The 15,133-nt window shown below is 40.0% G+C and overlaps 1 protein-coding gene across 8 annotated transcripts in view; it reads left to right on the forward strand.

The window, feature by feature from the left end:
* nwk (FCH and double SH3 domains nervous wreck) overlaps window positions 1–15,133 on the forward strand; it is a 170,843-nt gene that overhangs the window by 116,574 nt on the left and 39,136 nt on the right. For all 8 annotated transcript variants that reach the window (XM_019052531.2, XM_019052530.2, XM_019052532.2 and 5 more), the window contains 2 exons: window positions 8,370–8,433; window positions 9,621–9,749. In XM_019052531.2, the coding sequence (XP_018908076.2) occupies window positions 8,370–8,433; window positions 9,621–9,749 (193 nt within the window). The remainder of the gene's footprint in view (window positions 1–8,369; window positions 8,434–9,620; window positions 9,750–15,133) is intronic.

Raw genomic sequence — 15,133 nt, forward strand, 5'->3', positions numbered from 1 at the left:
CCGCATTTCCTCCGTTTAAATTTATTAAAAATATCGATGTTACGTACAAGCTGCCTCAAAGAATCGATTGTTTCACATACATTTAAATGAAGGAAAACATTGTTGCCAACTTGCAAGAACTGCAACTTTCCCTAATAGATCGAAAGGTTATGAAAGGTATATATCCTCATTTATAGATTTCTCTGCGATTGGAAAAATCGGAATTCATGTTGAGCGCACACTGAAAAAAAATTCTCGGCGTTTTTACCAAGGTTTGTTGGTACCTTTACCATCTCACTTTTTTACCAATTCTTGGTAATTTTACCCTTTTCTTAGTAAATACACCGAGATTTTTTTTTCAGTGCACAGCCCAGCATCTAACGGGGCGGGACGAAATGATTGTGGCAGTGTGGCTGCCCGTTGGGAACTGTCAAATCCCTGAAAGTAAAAGCTCTCGCCTCTGTCGAGATGTTAAAGAGATTTTTTTTAGAAAAAGTAAATTCAGAGAAAAGCAGAAATCCGTTGCCGAACGCAATGACTCGATTCTGATCAGGAATTCTCGGCCCACTCTCGGCCGTCATACGCAGGAAATATACTCCTCGCTTCCCAAACGAAAGAACGTAACTAATTTTCAATGTTGCCAAATTTCCCCTCACATTTTACATTTTCATCGAGAGAATCTCTGGCATTTCTGACCATAGAGTACATAGAGTCGTAATGTAAGTGGGAGAGCTGGCGCCACTTTTAAGCATTTTCCATGTCCCGAATTCCGAGACTCCTGTGTGACGCCGGGTCACTTTTTCGATACATAATCGATTGTTTGCGATACACAAGTACCCGGCCATCTGATGACAACAACAACAACAACAACAACAACACAACAACAACAACAACAACGGAGATAGGAATTACCACGTATTCCACACCGCCATTTTGGATCGAAAATGTATCGAAAAAGCGACCCGAACTCGGCGCACACCGGGCTCGGAATTCGTCGAGCAGAACATGGCGCCAGCTCTCCCATTTACATTACGACTCTATGTACTCTATGTTTCTGACCAAAAATTTCACGGATTCAGATCTGATTCCTGACTCTCCGGAATTTTTTAGATTTCCGGATTTCACGGAATTTTCTTTCGTGCGGTAATCAGACACATTTTGGACAAAAATTGCTCAAGTACTTTTTTGGGAACGATCGAGTTGTTTGAGTCAACTTTTCAGCCTTAGAATGGAGTTACGCCCTTATGTGCGGGAGACGACGAACCGTCTAAAGTGATTTTTGTACGAGGCGAGCTTTCTTTTGATTCGATTTGTCGACTAGTCCGCTCGTTGTCCCACCGAAGGGCTCGAAAACTCGATCAGAGCCGATTCGAAGGGATGTATAGGGATTACTCAATTTGGCGGATAAGTTAATTTCCACTCGACGCACAGTGGATTCAGTCAATTAGAGAGGTCGGCCATGGAGTTTTTGACTACAACTGCAAATTCCGATGTTTATATCGTCACATTTTAAAGTTCAAGGGGTGCTTTTGGAGGAAAATCTCACGAGGAAACCAATGGAACCACTTTTAGAACCTCAAAATTTTACATAGACGGAGTTATAAGCGGTTAAAGTTTCCAAATTTTGTCCGACCTCTTCTATTGACTCGATCCACTGTGCGGCGCGTGTGAGCTTGGGCATTTAACTCTCTAATCTTTTTTCGCCAATGGCTAACTCAGAGACGGCGCGCCCGCCAAGTAGTCAAAAATCCTAATTATGGCGGGGAAAAATCAGCAATCATTATTTCACTCGAGGCAGCCAGCGGGCTGATTGCTCAAATTGATAGACAAAGCTGTAGACGAAGGAGACAGACTATGTCAAAGACAACGTGATATAGATAACTTTAATCTAAGCGATGGACAAAGCAAAGATACAATTGAGATGTTGCATGTGTGAGGAATTTGCGATTTGACTGTTGATTCTCATGTAAAAGTTCGCGAGAAACACGATGGTGCCACTGGTTTTCTCTGAAATCAACTCCCAAGCTCAAAAAAAGCTCTCAAGTTCAGGCCAAAATGGAGGGGATATCCCACCCTACCCTGAGAGTCCACCTCTACATCAAGACAAACTCTCCATGCAAAGATAGGGAGCAAATACATTGACAGGGTTGCCGTGATTTCAGTTTTAAAGTCCCCAAATAAGGTGGCAGCCCTGCTAATATATTTGCTCCCTATCTTTGCATGGAGAGTTTGTCTTGATGTAGAGGTGGACTCTCAGGATAGCGTGGGATATCCCCTCCATTTTGGCCTCAAGTTGAGAGCTTTTTTTGAGCTTGGGAGATGATTTCAGAGGAAACCAGTGGCACCATCGTGTTTCTCGCGAACTTTCACATAAGAATCAACAGTCAAATCGCAAATTCCTCACACATGCAACATCTCCATTATCGACAAAACTATTGAGAAAGTTATAAATCAATCTACCGACGTCAATGAACAAAGCGATAGACAAAGTCATAGATGAAGTAGACCAAGGGAAAATGGAGCGATCCCATTGGTTCGACACGGGTGGTTTTTACGGACTACGGGGGAAAATGATGGATTAATTAAAAGGTCCCTCGTGAGTTGCCGTTAATTAGTCTTTTTCTTAGCTCCTTTGTCCATCACAACCACCCGCTTCCATCAAGATCACTTCAGTTCGATCCTTCAACCGAAAATCCAGTTTGACGAACCGAATCAGTTGAGATGATACGGAACACCAAACTTTGGTACATACGACTGAACTTTTTTTCAGTGAGCAACCAGTGCTATATTTCTGCCAGTATGAATCAAACATACAGTAACGTTTACTAGTCATGAGATAAGAATTTGTAAAAATCTTCTGATAATGGTTGCTAGATTAACTGGGGACAGTGTTCGAAACTCACAGGCGGTAACGCACCAAATGCGGGTAAAAAATCGGCCATGGCGCCTAAAAATGAAGGCTCTGCGCCAACGTGGCCCCTAAAAATTGCCCCTTAAAAATCTGAATTTTCATATCAGGTGATTATTCGAAATTTTCAGCACCACAAGTGAAAGCTTTTTCTATTCTTCACGATTTCATTATTTGTGGTTTTGTCTGCCCCAAGTTACAGTTACTTACTAGTTCTGTTACGAAAACATCTTGCGTCTACCTTTTCACTGAATGCGCCGTGATACGTAGGCAAAAAATCAACTTGGCCCCTAAAAAATCCTCAATGGCGCCTAAAAATCGGGCTTGATGCGCCACATGACTCCTAAAAGGCGAAGGTGAGTTTCGAACACTGACTGGGGATCACACAATCAGGGATCTAGTCACCTCACTAACACTCTTTCTAATCCTTGTAATAACAACCGCAACGAAAATGCACACTCCCGCACTCGATCCCAAGTGAGTTAAGTACCAATTGACCGCTTCTTGAGAGTTGGACATCAAAGCACTATTCTGCGGACACTGTATCCCTTTCAACGGTCAACCCATAGATTGTCATGAGCTTGAAGGGTTCCAGTTAGACTGTATACCTCATTCAATCGATTTCTCCGAAAACCTCGCCGATTTTTCATCAATAAAGCGGCAACATTGCGCCAACACTTGACTTCAAAGCTTGTTCGCGCTATTCTGATTCTGCCTCACTTTCGTTTACAAACGGTTCCCACAATGTACTCCCCCTTCCGCCCCTTTTCGTGGACCTCCACTGCAACGCGCAATTAGGGAGGGATTATTTATTACAGCATCAATCCCGCTAATTGGTCGGAGATCTTCACGCGAATGTTTTACTTAAAGTTTGGAGTGGCAGTACGCAATTTAACTATTTTAAGCTCCTTATTATGTGCACACTTCTCTTTTAAAATTTTAGCGATTCACGCGAAAAATTGTTCGGAAATTAACTCTCGAGCAAGATATTGTCATATTGATGGCCAAGTGCGCAAATGCGTATCTCTATCGAAGCGTTTGAAAATCTTTGATTTTTTTTTCAAGAAAAATTGTTTCAAATGTCTCCTTGCAATTTTGTATGATTTTTATCTAGGACCAGTGAAAAAAATTCACAGGAAATTTCACTAGAAACTTTTGTTTTCTTGTAGAAGAACTAAAACACGAGGGATGACTTATAAACGTCGAAATCTAAGTTGAGCGATGGGCCTGTTCCAAACTTTAGCCAGAGCAAAAAGAAGATTGGTGTCACATAGGAAATGTCTCATATTTATTGGGGCAAATCATAAAGTTAGGAGTGTATTTCAGAATTTCCCAATGCACACAGCGTGATTTTTGAGTCATTTTTCTGTTCAAACAATTCTCATCATTGCTCTAGCTAAAGATTGCAACAGGTCTATAGCGCGCACGCAATGCGCTGCAGTGTACGCGCAATGCGTGAAGTATCTCTGCAGTCTTGTAGGCGCTAATACGCATTCCGTCCGCTAGCCGCACTATATTGCGCTACGTTTTGTTTGAGGAGTCGTTCCATTTAACCCTCGCGTGCTAGGGTGCTACGGCTACGCAATATTCAACATGGCCGACGCCAAACCGCCAAAAAATACGAGACGAGATGGAATTGTACTAACCGGCGTGGTTATATTTGTATTTTCCTTGCGTTGATAAAAACCATGGTGCTTTCTTACGATTTGCGGGCGGTAGCGTCAGCCGTGCTGAATATTGTGTAGCATCCTACTGCGCATGGAACGAATCCTCTTTAAAAATGTTAACCTGTGCCGTAGTAACGATTTTGAAGCTGGAAGCTTAAAAAATGCATATACCATACGCAAATTATAAAGTTAGGAGTGTATTTCAGAATTTCCTAATGCACACAGCGTGATTTTCGAGTCATTTTTTTGTAGAAACAATTCTCATCATTGCTCTAGCTAAAGATTGCAACAGGCATATCGCGCGCACGCAATACACTGTAGTGTACGCGCAATGCGAGAAGTATCTCTGCAGTCTTGTAGGCGCTAATACGCGTTCCGTGCGCTAGCCGCACTATATTGCGCCACGCTTTGTTTGGCTCGACTCTAATATTTAAACCCGCGGAGTCAGCGCATGATTTTGAAATGTGTGTGTGTACGCTGTATGGTTTATTTTCGTTTAAAATGATACAAAAAATGATGCACGTGGAATCCAACCGAATTCTGTAGCTGAAATTCGTAAAAGGCCCGCACCGCCCAGAAAATCTGTTTAGGCACCGCACTGTGTGTTGCCCTACTCCTGTTGCTATGGAGAAAGCTTTGGATGTCGCGCCGGAGGGTAAGAACATAAGGAAGAGGGGGTTAAATGAAAGGGAAAGTCCGCGGGAGGGAGGGAAGGAGGGGGGTAGGAGCTCCGTTGTAATCAATCAATTCGAGTCGAGAAAAAATTGAATACTCGATGGAAAAAGTGAACAGGTAACGGGCATCGTTGCCGACTCGGAGAGCTGTCATTAACACCGTCCGAGTATTGTTTTTCTGCGCTCGTATTTTTTCTAAATGGCGGTATCCGTTCCAGTGGCGTGGCGTGCTTTGCGATTTATCGATTGATTTGTCATTTAAACCTATGGTAAAGAATCGATTATTAATGCGTTCGCTGCAAACGCCCTGTTTATCGATCTTTTTCCATAGGTTTAAATGACATAACAATCGATATATCGCAATTCACGCCACGCCACTGATCCGTTCCGATCAATTCGTCACTTCACTGACAGTCTTCTAATCGCTGGGTCGGCTCGCAACTGAAGCGAACGTGTTTTATTGTTCGTTGCTTTGAGCTCACAACGGTCGACTTTTGAGTTGAGCCGTGGTTGGATTTCAGCATGAACCGTGAACTTTTCTGGAAGCGCTCAGCCAGTAATGAGCGCTTTTTGATTTGAAGCCCACACTGAAAAAAAATCTCGGTGTATTTACTAAGAAAAGGGTAAAATTACCAAGAATTCAGGGTTCTTTTTGATCCCAGTTTTTTTTGGTAAAATTACTATTTATGGATTTGGTAATTTTACCGAGATTGAACTTTCTCGGTAATTTTACTGGACCTTGGTAAAAACGCCAATATTTTTTATCGACTATGGTAGAATTACCGAGATAAAATGGCAAAGTTACCGGGAATTGATTACAAATAAAAGCGGTATTCTTACCTGAAAAAAAACCAGTAAAAATACCGGTTTTCAGGTAAGCTTACCAGTCTGTCTTGGTAAAATTACCAATAATTAGTAAAAAAGTGAGATGGTAAAGGTACCAACGGACCTTGGTAAAAACGCCGAGAATTTTTTTTCAGTGCACCTTTAGGGTATATCGATGGATGAAGTCGAACAATGCGTATCTGTTTTGTGATTTTTCAAAATTTCCGACCTCGTTCTATTTTTCAAAGAGGAAACTAACCAAAATATCCTCTTGGAATTTTCCACGGATATGTTTGAATGAGCGAAAAACAATCGCAGAAAAATTTAAGAAAAACTGTCTGCCAGTTTTCTCTTAAAAAGCATTAAACTTCGGACAGAATTACGTCTATATACAATTTTATACGTCATGTAACAGGAGAATCAAAAGTTAATTTTTAGTAGACCATCCCTCTGGAAAAAAAAAAAACACATTGGATCTAGAGTCCAGACTCTTGAAAACATCGACAAGAAAAAATACTCTTGACTGAATCGGATTTTTGCTTGAATCAAAACGAAATCCACTTAAATTAAGAGGCTTGGTTCTTGATTTAGATTCTGATTGAATCAAGAGTACTTTTTCTTGTCAATGTTTTTAAGAATGTGGACTCTAAATCCAATTAGTTTTTTTTCCAGTGCTGCAAGTTTTAAGAGGAAGAAAAGGAAGATACCCTTTTGAAAAAAGTAGAGGGTCTCTGGAAATTTATATCCCTATAGGGTGAATCATCACAATAAGCTTTCCGGGCCCCAATCAGAGGCTGATCCAGCAATTTGGCAACACTGGATTTCCTCCATTTAAACCTATGCTGAATAATCGATTCTTGTCGGAGCACCTGGCCTCTCCGAGAATCGATACATTTCCATAGGTTTAAATGGAGAAAAAACAATGTTGCTAATATGCTGGATCCGCCAATGGCCCCTATTTTACATATTTTGTCACATTTACATGAACCCTTTTCTTCGTGGTTGGTTGGTCGGTCGCATTGCAACAAAATCCAAGGCGAAAAATTTCCGGATGTTTCGAACTAGAACTTTCTGGACTCATCCGTTGTATTATTATCGTCGCTCCTCTGACGTAAGGGCGTATCTCGAACTCCACGTGAGCTCTCTTTTACATATAAATCTATGCTTTCTGGGGCTCATGGGGAATTTAAGGTTATGTATGCCGCTAAAATTCATGCTACTATAATGTTATCTCTCGAGGAAAACAAACGCGTATTAACTCATCATGTACTCGGCTAAAATGCATCCGATTACGGGAAGTTGAAACCATTGTTCGCGCTTTTTACATGCCGGGTGCACGTGCACTTTCAAATTGACGTATTTCTGCCAAACGGAACTATGTGCATCATGACATGAGCCCTGTTATGCATATATTCTTATGGGTCTCCGGGCTTATGACTTAATGCACATAGTTCCGTTTGGCAGAAATACGTCCGAATTGAAAACATCCGTCCTCTTTATTTGCGGAATGTCACCAATATCCTCATAAAACCAGGTCGAGAGGACCTTCATCAACGAAAATTTATGTCGTAAATTGGACAAATTTTACGCAGAATTTGGCAGCGCTGTGGAGAATGACACCCTTTGACTGTATCTTCCCACTCCGAGATACCACGAGAAAAGGTAAATTTCCAGAGGCGGGGGGCGGGGACTCCATTGTTTTCGATGTATAACGCAGTTATTGAAGTTTTTCATTTTGCATCTAGCGTTAGGTATCATCATGTATTTGTCCAAAAAATGGATTATAGGTATGCAATTTTAATCATCAATTACATTATTTCTTCAAAAAACATAATTTTTTACAAAAAACTCACCAGGTTTTTAAAAAAATCCCATTTTTGAGCAGGAAATTTGAGAGATTTTGAGAAAAATTTGACAACTGTTATATGTTCACACGACGCACAGTGGATCGAGTCAATAGGAGAGGTCGGACAAAATCTGAAAACTTTAAAAGCTTATAACTCCGTTTATAAAAAACGTTGAGGTTCTGAAAGTGGCTCCATCGGTTTTCTCGTAAAATTTTCCTTCATAATCATCCCTTAAAGTTTAAAATGTGTCGAAATAAACATCAAAATTTACAGATTGAGTAACAAATTTAATGTACGACCTCTTTAATTGACTCGATCTACTGTGCGGCGAATGGAAAATGCGAGCGAAACGGCAATCCTGGTCCCCGTGGCAATCGGCAGCGACGAATTCCACTCCCGTCCTTTTATGTCCGCTACGAAGCGATCCGCTTCCCGCTTCCACTAATTTGTATTTATCTCTCTGTTTCAGGCTGAAAAAGAAAAAAGGCTCCTTTTTCCAATCTATCACATCACTCCAGAAAAATAGCGCCAAAGTGAGTACAGACGTCATGTTTTTCTCTTCTCGCGTCCTACATGTCGCTCCTCTGACGTAAGGGCGTATCTCGATTTTCGTATAAGCCCTGTTCTCCGTATAACTCCTTGCTATCTGGGGCTCATGTGGAATAAGAGATACGCCCTTACGTCAGAGGAGCGACGACATGTCGGTCGTGCTGCATGTGATAGGTTCGCTCTGAAAACCCCAGGAGCCGACTCTCGGAATTTTATCGGGGCGCAGCGTGAATCGAAGCGTTTATTAACGAAAAGACTTAAGCGCCTTGGAGCTTGGAAGTGGTGATGGATGTATGGAACATGGACTGAGATTCAGGCGCTTAGGTTTTTCTGTAAATACAATGTCCAATTGCGGTCGGAGTTTCTGTTTTTTAGAGAGTCGGAGACACGAGTTGAAAGGGCATTAAAAAAGCGCAACTTTTAGAAGCCGTTGAATACCGTGAAAGGTAAACTTTTGCACGCGATGATAAATTAAATACATTTGCAGAGATAACTCTGTGTAGACCTCGCCCCAGGGGAGCAACCATGAACCGAAATTGGGCATGGGAAGTTCCCACCCTTTTTTCCTCTCGTGTTGCTTGAAGAACCCGGCAAATTTTTTACCCAAACAAAACAAATTGCCAACATGCTAATAGATCGAAATTTTAGTAGATCTTTAGCAATGATAAAAATGAGCCATTCTTGACTTTATTTTAAACTCCCCCCTGAAAGGGAAATTACTTTATACTACTCAGATACTAATAAAAAAAGTTGATCAGGAATTAGTCTGAAATGATGTCCAAAGTCTAGTTTGAGCGAATATCGCAAACAGTTTTCCCTCCCGACTTTTCTCTTTCACTCGCTCCTTGTTTTGGAGTTAGATTTTTGGAATTATTTCATTATCAAATTTTGTATATTAATATCGGACATCGCTATTCGTTTTGAATTTCAGGAATTTACAGGAGACACTTTTAAAAAATAAGATATATAAAAATACATTAAATTCACAATACATTGGAGTTATGCATGATGAAGCTTTAATGAAACCGAAAGAACGTAGTCGGAGATTTTGAGACATAGCAATTCAGAAACGCATTTTTTTCACTTTAGCCACCGATATGATGAATTTGATTGAGCTCACATCGTGTAATTTGCACATGAATCTTATCTTTGCATCTGACTTTTTGCGCAGGTTTCCTCGAGAAGAGATGCTCTGGAGGAGAAATCTGCCGGAGCGAGGAATGATTATTTGTTAAGTTTAGCAGCAGCCAATGCTCATCAAACTAGATATTTTGTCGTCGATCTTCAGAATCTCATGTTGGTGAGTATAATATTACACAATCCAACCATCAAAACATTTTCAAGCATGTTCACATTTATTTAGTAGTTGATCAGCATCAATGACGTAATCAGGGCGGGGGGGAGGGCAGAAGGTTTTATTTCTCTCCCCACCCATAACCAGGAAATTTCCCCTGAAAAATGCCTTTTTTGTGATTTACAGGAATTTTTTTACGTACATGAACCTCCATGAGGCATTTTTGACCAGATACCCCCTTCCCCCTTTGTAAAAACTTTCTGGCTACACCGTTCATGAGTGATCAGCAGTTCATCTTCGATCCGTGATCCTCTGACGTATATTTGGAGGCAATAGTCTGTTCATCCCCCCTCCCCCCTCTGTTTTACACACGAGAACACGGAGTACAAATTCGTAGATATCCTCTCTATTCTAATAAAATCATTTTTAAGACGCGCTCGATGCTCTGGGTGAGGAAGGGGAGTTTCAAATTCCGTAAGTGGGAAATTTCCGTAAGTGGAGTCCCGTCCGTAAGCTGGTTGATTGCAGTGGCGTGGCTTGCGATAAATCGATCAATCTGCCATATAAACTTACAGAAAAGGATCGATGAACAGGGTGTTCGCAACGAACACTTTAATAATCGTATTCTTTACCATAGCTTCAAATGGGGAAAAATCGATAATCGATCATTCATACCTCGCCTCTGGTTGATTGAGGGTACTTTTTTTTTAAAAAATTCTTCACAATACTACGGTTTTTTCAGTTTGAAATCTCGCTGGCCGCAAAGCTGCCCTCACAATTTGCACAGCCTCGTAAAATTTCGTAAAATATTTACAGGAAATTCCCGATCGTTCGGTAGTTTCTTTCATTTCAAGGCAATTTACTGTGAAGTGAGTTACGCAATACTCGAATGTTCCCATTTTTGTGATTCGAAAACGACCTACTTTTTGACGGGGTACAACTGACATAACATACCGGGAAAACTTTGGAAAATTGGTTTCAGTGAAGCTCAAACAATGCCCTCTATATCCAAAGACAGAGATCAAGTAACCTCATCGCCGCACTGTGGATCTAGTCAATTAGAGAGATCGGACATGCAATTTTTGACTAAAACTGCTAATTTTTATGTTTATTTCGTCACTTATAAACCTTTAAGAGGTGCCTAGAAGAAAATTTCTCGAGGAAACCAGTGGAACCACTTTCAGAACCTAACAGTTTTGTATAAACGGAGTGATAAGCGTTCGAAGTTCAAATGTTTGTCCGACATCTCATACACTGAAAAAAAAATCTCGGTGTGTTTACTAAAAAAAGGGTAAAATTACCAAGAATTCAGGGTTCTATTTGATCCCAGTTTTTTCTCGGTAAAATTACCATTTATGGAATTGGTAATTTTACCGAGAAACCTCGGTAAAATTATTGAACTTTCTCGGTAATTTTACTGGACCTTGGTAAAAACGCCAATATTTTTTATTGACTGTGGTAGAATCACCGAGATGAAATGGCAAAGTTACCAGGAATCGATTACCAATAAAAGTGGTATTCGTACCGAAAAAAACGGTAAAAATACCGTTTTTTAGGTAAGCTTACCAGTCTGTCTTGGTAAAATTACCAATAATTGGTAAAATAAGTGAGATGGTAAAGGTACCAACGGACCTTGGTAAAAACACCTATAATTTTTTTTTAGTGAAGTTTAAATGTTTGTCCGACATCTCGTATTGACTCGATCCACCGTGCGCCGCAGCTAATCTGTTTTAGACCATGACTTTGCGAACAGGAAGGGAAACAATGCACGATAGAGATCTTTTAAGAATTGCTCGAAGGACGAACCTAGTCCAACGAATAAGTGTGAAAACGGGTCAACCGTGAAAGAGCTGCAAAATTGAGAAAGTCGATATTGTTGTTTACCGACGGAAAATGCTAGGAGTCCGTTTTCTTCACGATGATAGTAGGATCGGATGGCAAGGTTTCCTTCGCGTAATGAAATGAACTTCTCACTGAGATAATGTCAAGCGATGGGAGTCCCTTTGCATGGAAAAGTTCTACGCGCCAAATTAAGTTACGTGCGCTCAATTTACTCAGTCTTATATTTGGACGCATTTCAACGGAAGAAGTCTTATTAGCTAACACACCGGAAAACAAGTTTGCTTCATCAACAAGTTTACAATAAGGTTTATTTAGATCATTCATGAACTATTTTTTAGGAAATAATCAATAGATGTTTTTAAGCAATTTTAAAGAATAACTTTTAGACATTTTTAAATCTGATCAACCTTTGTCGAATTTTATAAAATTTGTTTTGATAATTTGTTTGAAAAATAAGAAATAAGAATATTTTACAAATGCTTTTGGCTCCTCTCCCCTCACCATTTTTAAAGATGTTTGAAATGTCATTGCAAGCATTAACTACTTTATGATAAAACTCTATGACTTTTTTTAAAAATGATTCGAAAATGACTCTAAAATAATAAAGACGCGTAATTGGACCAAATTTTGCAATTCGGAATTACAATTTTTGGCTCAATTTAGAAACAACGTATGCATCATTATTTGTCCTGTGCACGTACCTGTTTTTACGGATCAGTCAGAAGCCGTAGTTCCTAATTGCAAAACGAAGTCCAATTCATCTCAGTAACTATTTATAAGTCAACTTTTTTCAAATTTCTAATTCTTTCAAACGGCCGAGTTTCTCAAATTTCCTATTTTTTCAAGGACCCAATTTTCCCCAATTTTCAATATTTTAAAATTTCCATTTGTCTTAAATTTTAATTTCCTCTAAAAACTTTTTCTAAATTCTCAATTTCTTCAAATTTCAAGGTATCTCTCTTAAAAGTCCCAATTCAATATATCAGGACTTTTTTCACTAGATTTTACCCAGCAATGATAATACGCTGAGGCACATTTTCTGCGTCACTACTGTTCGAAGGATCCGTCAGCGCAGGGTCCGGTCTCTCCGGCCCCGATTTCATCCTCCAACCTCTGCCGTGCTGAGAAAAAACGCCGTATCCGCCCTTAGACGTTGCCAAATCTGCCCTGATATAAAACAATTATTTATTAAGAACGTTTTGTGTACATATACTTATCCTTAAAATTTTCAGATATAGATTAAATTGCGAACGAAATTGTCTGAAAAATTTCAGGAAACATATTCAGAATTTTCTCGGTGAATTCAGTTTTCATCGAAGGAAATGTGGCAACGTCTGAAGGCTCATACGACGTTTTCCCTTGGCACAGCAGAACTGTATCCTAACTAATAATAAGTCGAGAGCAGTTTGTGCGGAACAGCTGCCGAGTTCGACCGCGGCTTAATTTTTATTAAGTGCCTCCCCTCTCTCCTCGACATGCTGGCATAATATCTGTGGGAAAATGCAGCCAGGAGGTCGAGCATAAGGAGGTCTACCCTCGGCGAAGGGATTTATCCGTGGGCAGGGGATGGGAGGGGGGAGCTATTAGTTATGCATCACACCATGCAGCTCAGATGTGGCTTTAAAGACCTTTCCGGCTCCATTCTTTCCCCGGAAAATCGGAGGCCCCTGCCTCGTAAAATGAAAAATGAGGTCAGAGTTGCTAGATTTGTGTTGAAGTCTCCTCTCCTAATCATTATTACGAGAGCGTTCGAGCATTATTCAACGCAATTAAAAGAAAATAAAAAGCACGTTTTAACCGGAACCACTTGGACTTGACAGAAATGTCGAAGGTTTCATCGACAAAATTTCAGATTAGGGGTGTCAGTAAGGCCTTGTCCTTGTCTCCATGGGACGTTTCACGAGATTTTTCCCAAGTTCGAGTCGCAGGAATCACTGGAAAAAAACACATTGGATCTAGAGTCCAGACTCTTAAGAACATCGACAAGAAAAAGTACTCTTGATTCAATCAGAATCTAGCTTAAATCAAGAACTAATCCTCTTAATTTAAGCGGATTTCGTTTTGATTCAAGCAAAAATCCGATTGAATCAAGAGTATTTTTTCTTGTCAATCTTTTCAAGAGTCTGGACTCTAGATCCAATGTGTTTTTTTTTCCAGTGATGGAACTTCTGGGCTTTTTCCCGTTAAACAACACAACAAAATTTCTTTTTCTTCTTTTTAAGTCGTTCCTGGGACTTCGTAAGGACTCTTAGTTGGTACTGTCATTAGTATTGATTAACTCAATATTTTTCCCAACTTCGCAAGTGGGATTTTTCCCTGGGACACATCCCATGGAACGTCCCGTGGAGACAAGGCCTATGCGGGCTAATTTTGGCCTCACTCTGGATTTCAGTGACTTCAGCGGTTTTTGACAGTGGATATTGGCAAAATCACCTGATAAATCCTCTTTATGAGGACAGTAGAAGTAAAAAAATCCGTATCTTTTCTTCGATATTTAAAGTCCACCAAGTGTGGTTTATATTTTTGCAAAAAAAAAAAAAAAAAAAAAAAAAAAAAAAAAAAAAAACCAAGCAAATTGTCTACCTACAGTTTTCTCTTAATAATTTGAAATGAGGGAAGGAAATTCATGTATAAATTCAAGGTGGACCGTTAGATAGTGGTTACCCCCAAAAAATAAGGCCTGGGTAACGTGCTAATTATTGAAATCGATAAACAAAGCGATAGATTTAGAAGTCATACGGAAAATGGAACGATCCCATTGGTTGAAAACGGTCGCTTGTTAAAGACTGAGAGGAAAAATGATATACCAACCATAGGGTCTTGGTTTGCCGTTGTGCGGTCTATTACTATTGTGTGCTTATTCTGTCCATCGCAACCATTCGCTTCCACCAATGAGATCTCACCACTTTCTCTTTGTCCTCTTTGTCTATTGCTTTGCCGATAAATTTTAATAATCAGTCCGCAGATTTTTGCAACATCGCAATCGGAGATCACGCAGGGTCAAATGGATAATTTGCTTTCTGGCAAAAAAAACCTGGATCTAGAGTCCAGATTTGAAACATTGACAAAAAAAGCTCTGATTCAATCAATTTCCATCTAAATCGCCAATTAAGTGCTTTCTTCCAAGCAAAATCCATTGAATTAATATTTTTCCAATTGTCGATTTTTTAAGATTGCACTCTAGATCCAATGTGTTTTTTTATCCAGTAGTTCCTCTCGAAATCGTGTTTGTGGCGCTTACATCATTCAACAAATAATCGGTTCACTTTTCCTTTTGCCATAAATTTTGAGATTTGTGTGTGAAATTTGACAACGTTAACCAGCAATAAGGTCATTTTGAGACAATGAGGCTGTCGCAAGTTTCGTCATTGACGATCCGGATAATGGTTGTGTCGGAAACTTTTGTAACAGGGGCTCAGAGTAGCGAGTCGCGCGGGAAATAAAGAGGGCTTTCGCCAACGTGTCCGTGCGAATAAACATTTTTAGTTGGGACAGTAAGCACGTAGGAATCACGTAAGGAGTCGGTTAGGGATGACGTCACTGGAGCT

Source organism: Bemisia tabaci, chromosome 10 (genome assembly GCF_918797505.1).
Source record: "Bemisia tabaci chromosome 10, PGI_BMITA_v3".
NCBI lineage: Eukaryota > Metazoa > Arthropoda > Insecta > Hemiptera > Aleyrodidae > Bemisia > Bemisia tabaci.